The sequence below is a fragment of the Oncorhynchus gorbuscha genome, unplaced genomic scaffold (assembly GCF_021184085.1).
Source record: "Oncorhynchus gorbuscha isolate QuinsamMale2020 ecotype Even-year unplaced genomic scaffold, OgorEven_v1.0 Un_scaffold_717, whole genome shotgun sequence".
NCBI lineage: Eukaryota > Metazoa > Chordata > Actinopteri > Salmoniformes > Salmonidae > Oncorhynchus > Oncorhynchus gorbuscha.
Genome location: NW_025745777.1, coordinates 120051 through 130033, shown reverse-complemented (window position 1 = coordinate 130033; position 9983 = coordinate 120051). Strand labels below are relative to the sequence as shown.

The following is a 9983-nucleotide window of genomic DNA, read 5'->3' as shown; positions in this document are numbered from 1 at the left end:
ACGGTCCCGGGTCAAAAGTAGTTCACTATAATATAGGGAATAGTGAGCCTTTTGAGACACACACATTAAGACATTGGTTTGTCTGGCTCACAGATGGCTGCCTGTTGCTATGATACTGCAGGCTACGCTGGAATTCATCCCGTTGCTATGATACTGCGGGCTACGCTGGCATCCATCCCGTTGCTATGATACTGCGGGCTACGCTGGCATCCATCCTGTTGCTATGATACTGTGGGCTACGCTGGCATCCATCCCGTTGCTATGATACTGCGGGCTACGCTGGCATCCATCCTGTTGCTATGATAGTGTGGGCTACGCTGGCATCCATCCCGTTGCTATGATAGTGTGGGCTACGCTGGCATCCATCCCGTTGCTATGATACTGCGGGCTACGCTGGCATCCATCCTGTTGCTATGATACTGTGGGCTACGCTGGCATCCATCCTGTTGCTATGATAGTGTGGCCTACGTTGGCATCCATCCTGTTGCTATGAGAGTGTGGGCTACGCTGGCATCCATCCCGTTGCTATGATAGTGTGGGCTACACTAGCATCCATCCCATTGCTATGATACTGTGGGCTACACTGGCATTATATTCCCTTCACAGTGGGCCCCATAAGGAGCCATTTGGGAGGCAGGCCATAGAGGCACCCTATTCCCTACATAGTGCACTACTTTTGACCAGAGTCCCTATGGGTAGTGCACTACAAAGGGAATAGGGGGCCATTTAAAAGACACATCCTGTGTTTAAACAGTACCTCCTCACTCATGGCTCTTATGTACCTATTCCCAATATAGTGCACTCCTCCTTTTCACCAGAGTCCCCCTATGGTAGTAGTGCACTACTCCTTTTCACCAGAGTCCCCCTATGGTAGTAGTGCACTACTCCTTTTCACCAGAGTCCCCCTATGGTAGTAGTGCACTACTCCTTTTCACCAGAGTCCCCCTATGGTAGTAGTGCACTACTCCTTTTCACCAGAGTCCCCCTATGGTAGTAGTGCACTACTCCTTTTCACCAGAGTCCCCCTATGGTAGTAGTGCACTACTCCTTTTCACCAGAGTCCCCCTATGGTAGTAGTGCACTACTCCTTTTCACCAGAGTCCCCCTATGGTAGTAGTGCACTACTCCTTTTCACCAGAGTCCCCCTATGGTAGTAGTGCACTACTCCTTTTCACCAGAGTCCCCCTATGGTAGTAGTGCACTACCCCATAGGGACTCAGAAGTAGTGCACTACCCCATTGGGACTCAGAAGTAGTGCACTACCCCATTGGGACTCAGAAGTAGTGCACTACCCCATTGGGACTCTGGTCAGAAGTAGTGCACTACCCCATTGGGACTCTGGTCAGAAGTAGTGCACTACCCCATTGGGACTCTGGTCAGAAGTAGTGCACTACCCCATTGGGACTCTGGTACCCCAGAAGTAGTGCACTACCCCATTGGGACTCAGGTCAGAAGTAGTGCACTACCCCATTGGGACTCTGGTCAGAAGTAGTGCACTACCCCATTGGGACTCTGGTCAGAAGTAGTGCACTACCCCATTGGGACTCTGGTCAGAAGTAGTGCACTACCCCATTGGGACTCTGGTCAGAAGTAGTGCACTACCCCATTGGGACTCTGGTCAGAAGTAGTGCACTACCCCATTGGGACTCTGGTCAGAAGTAGTGCACTACCCCATTGGGACTCTGGTCAGAAGTAGTGCACTACCCCATTGGGACTCTGGTCAGAAGTAGTGCACTACCCCATTGGGACTCTGGTCAGAAGTAGTGCACTACCCCATTGGGACTCTGGTCAGAAGTAGTGCACTACCCCATTGGGACTCTGGTCAGAAGTAGTGCACTACCCCATTGGGACTCTGGTCAGAAGTAGTGCACTACCCCATTGGGACTCTGGTCAGAAGTAGTGCACTACCCCATTGGGACTCTGGTCAGAAGTAGTGCACTACCCCATTGGGACTCTGGTCAGAAGTAGTGCACTACCCCATTGGGACTCTGGTCAGAAGTAGTGCACTACCCCATTGGGACTCTGGTCAGAAGTAGTGCACTACCCCATTGGGACTCTGGTCAGAAGTAGTGCACTACCCCATTGGGACTCTGGTCAGAAGTAGTGCACTACCCCATAGGGACTCTGGTCAGAAGTAGTGCACTACCCCATAGGGACTCTGGTCAGAAGTAGTGCACTACCCCATAGGGACTCTGGTCAGAAGTAGTGCACTACCCCATAGGGACTCTGGTCAGAAGTAGTGCACTACCCCATAGGGACTCTGGTCAGAAGTAGTGCACTACGTAGGGAGCCGGCCAGTCCTTCACGGCCCTCGTGTGTCCGGGTGCATTAGCTGCTGCACCACCAGGTCTATGTTGATGACGGGGTTGAAATACAGAGCCCAGTAGAACAGACAGTTACACACAAACTGAGGGACCACCGGCCAGAACAGGGCGAAGGCAAAACCCTGGGAGGACATCCTCCACAGGTGACCCCACATCTTCTGAGGGAGACTCCTGGAGGGGAGAGGGAGACTTCATTACATTAAACAACTAACTATGCAGAGAGAAAGTTGGTGTGACGGAGACAGTGAGACAGACAGAGAGACAGTTGGTGTGACGGGACGGAGACAGTGAGACAGACAGAGAGACAGTTGGTGTGACGGGACGGAGACAGTGAGACAGACAGAGAGACAGTTGGTGTGACGGGACGGAGACAGTGAGACAGACAGAGAGATAGTTGGTGTGACAGAGACAGTGAGACAGAGAGACAGTTGGTGTGACGGAGACTGAGACGGAGACAGTGAGACAGACAGAGAGACAGTTGGTGTGACAGAGACAGAGACTGAGACAGAGAGACAGACAGAGAGACAGTTGGTGTGACAGAGACAGTGAGACAGTTGGTGTGACGGAGACTGAGACGGAGACAGTGAGACAGACAGAGACAGTTGGTGTGACGGAGACAGTGAGACAGACAGAGAGACAGTTGGTGTGACGGGGACGGAGACGGAGACAGTGAGAGAGACAGTTGGTGTGACGGAGACAGTGAGACAGACAGAGAGACAGTTGGTGTGACGGGACGGAGACAGTGAGACAGACAGAAAGACACACGGTACCTGATCTCAGCTCGGTTATAGAACCTCCACAGGACACAGCCCTCCAGCACAGACAGCAGCACGGCGTTGACGATGATGAACCGTGACGTCCAGTAGTGAACCGACAGCCAATCCCAGGCAAACTCAGCGATCAGCTGGTACGGAAGGAGGAGGTACTTAACTAGGAACTCCGCCCACTGGCGCCAGCTGGGGTGCCCCTGGAGGGAGAGAGAGGGGGTGGGGGAGAGAGAGAGGGGGTGGGAGGGAGAGAGAGAGAGAGGGGGGAGAGGAGAGAGAGAGAGAGAGGGGGTGGGAGAGAGAGAGAGAGGGGGTGGGAGAGAGAGAGAGAGGGGGGTGGGGGGAGAGAGAGAGAGGGGGTGGGGAGAGAGAGAGAGAGAGAGGGGGGTGGAGATATACCAATATCGTCAGTATGACCAGACTACATCTACAGTAGTCTACATCTAGTTGTCTATGACCAGACTACATCTACAGTAGTCTACATCTAGTTGTCTATGACCAGACTACATCTACAGTAGTCTACGTCTAGTTGTCTATGACCAGACTACATCTACAGTAGTCTACGTCTAGTTGTCTATGACCAGACTACATCTACAGTAGTCTACGACCAGACTACATCTACAGTAGTCTACATCTAGTTGTCTATGACCAGACCACATCTACAGTAGTCTACATCTAGTTGTCTATGACCAGACTACATCTACAGTAGTCTACATCTAGTTGTCTATGACCAGACTACATCTACAGTAGTCTACATCTAGTTGTCTATGACCAGACTACATCTACAGTAGTCTACATCTAGTTGTCGTCTATGTCTTGAGTCGTACCGACACGCCTACCTTTATTGATCAAATAAATATAATCCTACATGACAGTTGAGCCGGCCAATGGTACCTGGTGGTTGAGGGGGATGCTGTCCTCCATTGGCTCGCTGGTGCGTGAGAGGGCGGGACAGCAGGTGTGCAGGAAGGGGAGGAAGGTTTCTGAGTAGTCGAAGAGGTAGAGGTAGAGGATGGTGAGGCGAGGAGAACTCTTCAAAGCATAGAGCAGGAACAGAGATTTACCTGCATTCACAGCCTGGTGGGGGGTTGAGAGACGAGAGGGGTAGACAGAGGGAGACAGGAGAGGGGTAGACAGAGGGAGACAGGAGAGGGGTAGACGGAGGGAGACAGGAGAGGGGTAGACGGAGGGAGACAGGAGAGGGGTAGACAGAGGGAGACAGGAGAGGGGTAGACAGAGGGAGACAGGAGAGGGGTAGACAGAGGGAGACAGGAGAGGGGTAGACAGAGGGAGACAGGAGAGGGGTAGACAGAGGGAGACAGGAGAGGGGTAGACAGAGGGAGACAGGAGAGGGGTAGACAGAGGGAGACAGGAGAGGGGTAGACAGAGGGAGACAGGAGAGGGGTAGACAGAGGGAGACAGGAGAGGGGTAGACAGAGGGAGACAGGAGAGGGGTAGACAGAGGGAGACAGGAGAGGGGTAGACAGAGGGAGACAGGAGAGGGGTAGACAGAGGGAGACAGGAGAGGGGTAGACAGAGGGAGACAGGAGAGGGGTAGACAGAGGGAGACAGGAGAGGGGTAGACAGAGGGAGACAGGAGAGGGGTAGACAGAGGGAGACAGGAGAGGGGTAGACAGAGGGAGACAGGAGAGGGGTAGACAGAGGGAGACAGGAGAGGGGTAGACAGAGGGAGACAGGAGAGGGGTAGACAGAGGGAGACAGGAGAGGGGTAGACAGAGGGAGACAGGAGAGGGGTAGACAGAGGGAGACAGGAGAGGGGTAGACGGAGGGAGACAGGAGAGGGGTAGACAGAGGGAGACAGGAGAGGGGTAGACAGAGGGAGACAGGAGAGGGGTAGACAGAGGGAGACAGGAGAGGGGTAGACAGAGGGAGACAGGAGAGGGGTAGACAGAGGGAGACAGGAGAGGGGTAGACAGAGGGAGACAGGAGAGGGGTAGACAGAGGGAGACAGGAGAGGGGTAGACAGAGGGAGACAGGAGAGGGGTAGACAGAGGGAGACAGGAGAGGGGTAGACAGAGGGAGACAGGAGAGGGGTAGACAGAGGGAGACAGGAGAGGGGTAGACAGAGGGAGACAGGAGAGGGGTAGACAGAGGGAGACAGGAGAGGGGTAGACAGAGGGAGACAGGAGAGGGGTAGACAGAGGGAGACAGGAGAGGGGTAGACAGAGGGAGACAGGAGAGGGGTAGACAGAGGGAGACAGGAGAGGGGTAGACAGAGGGAGACAGGAGAGGGGTAGACAGAGGGAGACAGGAGAGGGGTAGACAGAGGGAGACAGGAGAGGGGTAGACAGAGGGAGACAGGAGAGGGGTAGACAGAGGGAGACAGGAGAGGGGTAGACAGAGGGAGACAGGAGAGGGGTAGACAGAGAGAGACAGGAGAGGGGTAGACAGAGAGAGACCGTTCAAACCATCATTAAACCCTAAATGACTTATCAAATGATGCACACAGCATATCTTAACGGGCTTCAACTTCAACCAGAGCATATAAAGTATTTATTAAAGGGTGCGTCAATAATAGAGGTCGACCAATTATGATTTCTCAACGCCGATTATTGGAGGACCGAAAAAGCCGATGCCGATTAATCGGACGATTCTTTTAACATTTATTTGTAATAATGACAATTACAACAATACTGAATGAACACTTATTTTAACTTAATATAATACATCAATAAAATCAATTTAGCCTCAAGTAAATAATGAAACATGTTCAATTTGGTTTAAATAATGCAAAAACAAAGTGTTGGAGAAGAAAGTAAAAGTGCAATATGTGCCATGTAAGAAAGCTAACGTTTCAGTTCCTTGCTCAGAACATGAGAACATATGAAAACTGGTGGCTCCTTTTGACACGAGTCTTCAATATTCCCAGTTCTTCAATATTCCCAGGTAAGAAGTTTTAGGTTGTAGTTATTATGGGACTATTTCCCTCTATACCATTTTGTATTTCATAAAACCTTTGACAATTGGATGTTCTTATAGGCACTTTAGTATTGCCAGTGTAACAGTATAGCTTCCGTCCCTCTCCTCGCTCCTCCCTGGGCTCGACCCGGAAATCAAACGACAATTAGCGCGCGCTAACTAGCTAGCCATTTCACTTCGGTTACACCAGCCTCATCTCGGGAGTTGATAGGCTTGAAGTCATAAACAGTGCAATGCTTGACGCACAACGAAGAGCTGCTGGCAAAACGCAAGAAAGTGCTGTTTGAATGGATGTTCACGCGCCTGCTTCTGCCTCGTCGCTCTCTATACAGTCAGATACTTAGATACTTGTATGCTCAGTCAGATTATATGCAACGCAGGACACTCTAGATAATATCTAGTAATATCATCAACCACTAGTGATTATGATTGTTTTTTTATAAGATAAGTTTAATGCTAGCTAGCAACTTACCTTGGCTTACTGCATTTGCATAACAGGCAGGTCGTTATTGCGTTGGACTAGTTAACTGTAAGGTTGCAAGATTGGATGCCTCGAGCTGACAAGTTGAAAATCTGAACCCTGAGGTTCTGAGGTGGCTCGACCCAGGCAGTTTCTAAGTTGATATATAATAAGTGGTATTTCTGGGTTCTGAGGTGGGTTCTGTCACCTTGTACTCCCAGAGGTTCTGAGGTGGGTTCTGTCACCTTGTACTCCCAGAGGTTCTGAGGTGGGTTCTGTCACCTTGTACTCCCAGAGGTTCTGAGGTGGGTTCTGTCACCTTGATCTCCCAGAGGTTCTGAGGTGGGTTCTGTCACCTTGATCTCCCAGAGGTTCTGAGGTGGGTTCTGTCACCTTGTACTCCCAGAGGTTCTGAGGTGGGTTCTGTCACCTTGTACTCCCAGAGGTTCTGAGGTGGGTTCTGTCACCTTGTACTCCCAGAGGTTCTGAGGTGGCTTGACCCAGGCAGTTTCTATATAATACGTAGTATTTCTGGGTTCTGTCACCTTGTATTCCCAGAGGTTCTGAGGTGGCTCGACCCAGGCAGTTTCTATATAATACGTAGTATTTCTGGGTTCTGTCACCTTGTATTCCCAGAGGTTCTGAGGTGGCTCGACCCAGGTCGACCCATGCAGTTTCTATATAATACGTAGTATTTCTGGGTTCACCTTGTACTCCCAGAGGTTCTGAGGTGGCTCGACCCAGGTCGACCCATGCAGTTTCTATATAATACGTAGTATTTCTGGGTTCACCTTGTACTCCCAGAGGTTCTGAGGTGGCTCGACCCAGGTCGACCCATGCAGTTTCTATATAATACGTAGTATTTCTGGGTTCACCTTGTATTCCCAGAGGTTGTGAGGTGGCTCGACCCAGGTCGACCCATGCAGTTTCTATATAATACGTAGTATTTCTGGGTTCACCTTGTACTCCCAGAGGTTCTGAGGTGGCTCGACCCAGGTCGACCCATGCAGTTTCTATATAATACGTAGTATTTCTGGGTTCACCTTGTACTCCCAGAGGTTCTGAGGTGGCTCGACCCAGGTCGACCCATGCAGTTTCTATATAATACGTAGTATTTCTGGGTTCACCTTGTATTCCCAGAGGTTGTGAGGTGGCTCGACCCAGGTCGACCCATGCAGTTTCTATATAATACGTAGTATTTCTGGGTTCACCTTGTACTCCCAGAGGTTCTGAGGTGGCTCGACCCAGGTCGACCCATGCAGTTTCTATATAATACGTAGTATTTCTGGGTTCACCTTGTACTCCCAGAGGTTCTGAGGTGGCTCGACCCAGGTCGACCCATGCAGTTTCTATATAATACGTAGTATTTCTGGGTTCACCTTGTATTCCCAGAGGTTGTGAGGTGGCTCGACCCAGGCAGTTTCTATATAATACGTAGTATTTCTGGGTTCACCTTGTATTCCCAGAGGTTCTGAGGTGGCTCGACCCAGGCAGTTTCTATATAATACGTAGTATTTGGTCCTTCTGTAGCTCAGTTGGTAGAGCATGGCGCTTGTAACGCCAGGGTAGTGGGTTCGATTCCCGGGACCACCCATACGTAGAATGTATGCACACATGACTGTAAGTCGCTTTGGATAAAAGCGTCTGCTAAATGGCATATATTATTATTATATTATATTATTATATTATTTCTGGGTTCACCTTGTACTCCCAGAGGTTCTGGGGTGGCTCGACCCAGGCAGTTTCTATATAATACGTAGTATTTCTGGGTTCACCTTGTACTCCCAGAGGTTCTGGGGTGGCTTGACCCAGGCAGTTTCTATATAATACGTAGTATTTCTGGGTTCACCTTGTATTCCCAGAGGTTGGATGTCATAAGGTGAATGCACCAATTTGTAAGTCGCTCTGGATAAGAGCGTCTGCTAAATGACTTAAATGTAATGTAAATGTAGGTTCTGAGGTGGCTCGACCCAGGCAGTTTCTATATAAATACGTAGTATTTCTGGGTTCACCTTGTACTCCCAGAGGTTCTGAGGTGGCTAGACCCAGGCAGTTTCTATATAATACGTAGTATTTCTGGGTTCACCTTGTATTCCCAGAGGTTCTGAGGTGGCTCGACCCAGGCAGTTTCTATATAAATACGTAGTATTTCTGGGTTCACCTTGTACTCCCAGAGGTTCTGAGGTGGCTTGACCCCCAGTTCCTTGATCCTCTCCAGTTCAGCCATCATCGCTCTCCTGTGGGCCTGGTTGTCTATGTTATAGGGAGCTCTGGTCAGCTCCTCATCACCGAGCATCAACAATAACCTGAGAGATATATCATAAAGCCATTAAATAACCAGGACAGAACTATAGTTCTCCATGTTAACTCATCAATACCTAACATCAACAATAACCTGAGAGATATATCATAAAGCCATTAAATAACCAGGACAGAACTATAGTTCTCCATGTTAACTCATCACTACCTAACATCAACAATAACCTAACCATGAAAGAAAGAGAGCGAGCGAGGAGACAGAGAGAGAGAGCGAGAGACCGACAGACACAGAGAGCGAGAGAGACCGACAGACACAGAGAGCGAGAGAGACCGACAGACACAGAGAGCGAGAGAGACCGACAGACACAGAGAGCGAGAGAGACCGACAGACACAGAGAGCGAGAGAGACCGACAGACACAGAGAGCGAGAGAGACCGACAGACACAGAGAGCGAGAGAGACCGACAGACACAGAGAGCGAGAGAGACCGACCGACACAGAGAGCGAGAGAGACCGACCGACACAGAGAGCGAGAGAGACCGACCGACACAGAGAGCGAGAGAGACCGACCGACACAGAGAGCGAGAGAGACCGACCGACACAGAGAGCGAGAGAGACCGACCGACACAGAGAGCGAGAGAGACCGACCGACACAGAGAGCGAGAGAGACCGACCGACACAGAGAGCGAGAGAGACCGACCGACACAGAGAGCGAGAGAGACCGACAGACACAGAGAGCGAGAGAGACCGACAGACACAGAGAGCGAGAGAGACCGACCGACACAGAGAGCGAGAGAGACCGACCGACACAGAGAGAGAGAGAGAGACCGACCGACACAGAGAGAGAGAGAGAGAGAGACCGACCGACACAGAGAGAGAGAGAGAGAGAGACCGACCGACCGACACAGAGAGAGAGAGAGACCGACACAGAGAGAGAGAGAGACCGACACAGAGAGAGAGAGACCGACCGACACAGAGAGAGCGAGACCGACACAGAGAGAGAGAGACCGACACAGAGAGAGAGAGACCGACACAGAGAGAAAGAGACCGACACAGAGAGAAAGAGAGACCGACACAGAGAGAAAGAGAGACCGACACAGAGAGAAAGAGAGACCGACACAGAGAGAAAGAGAGACCGACACAGAGAGAGAGAGAGACCGACACAGAGAGAGAGAGAGACCGACACAGAGAGAGAGAGAGACCGACACAGAGAGAGAGAGAGACCGACACAGAG

The 9983-nt window shown here is 50.8% G+C and overlaps 1 protein-coding gene across 1 annotated transcript in view; it reads right to left on the bottom strand.

Moving 5' to 3' along the window:
• Positions 1–2158: 2158 nt before the first annotated feature.
• LOC124019895 (bifunctional apoptosis regulator-like) overlaps positions 2159–9983 on the bottom strand; it is a 44877-nt gene continuing 37052 nt past the window's right edge. Inside the window, exons 6-9 of the mRNA XM_046335338.1 lie at positions 8653–8797; positions 3986–4168; positions 3095–3291; positions 2159–2495 (exon numbers count right to left, since the gene is read on the bottom strand). Coding sequence (XP_046191294.1) covers positions 2303–2495; positions 3095–3291; positions 3986–4168; positions 8653–8797 — 718 coding nt within the window. The 3' untranslated portion in view covers positions 2159–2302. The remainder of the gene's footprint in view (positions 2496–3094; positions 3292–3985; positions 4169–8652; positions 8798–9983) is intronic.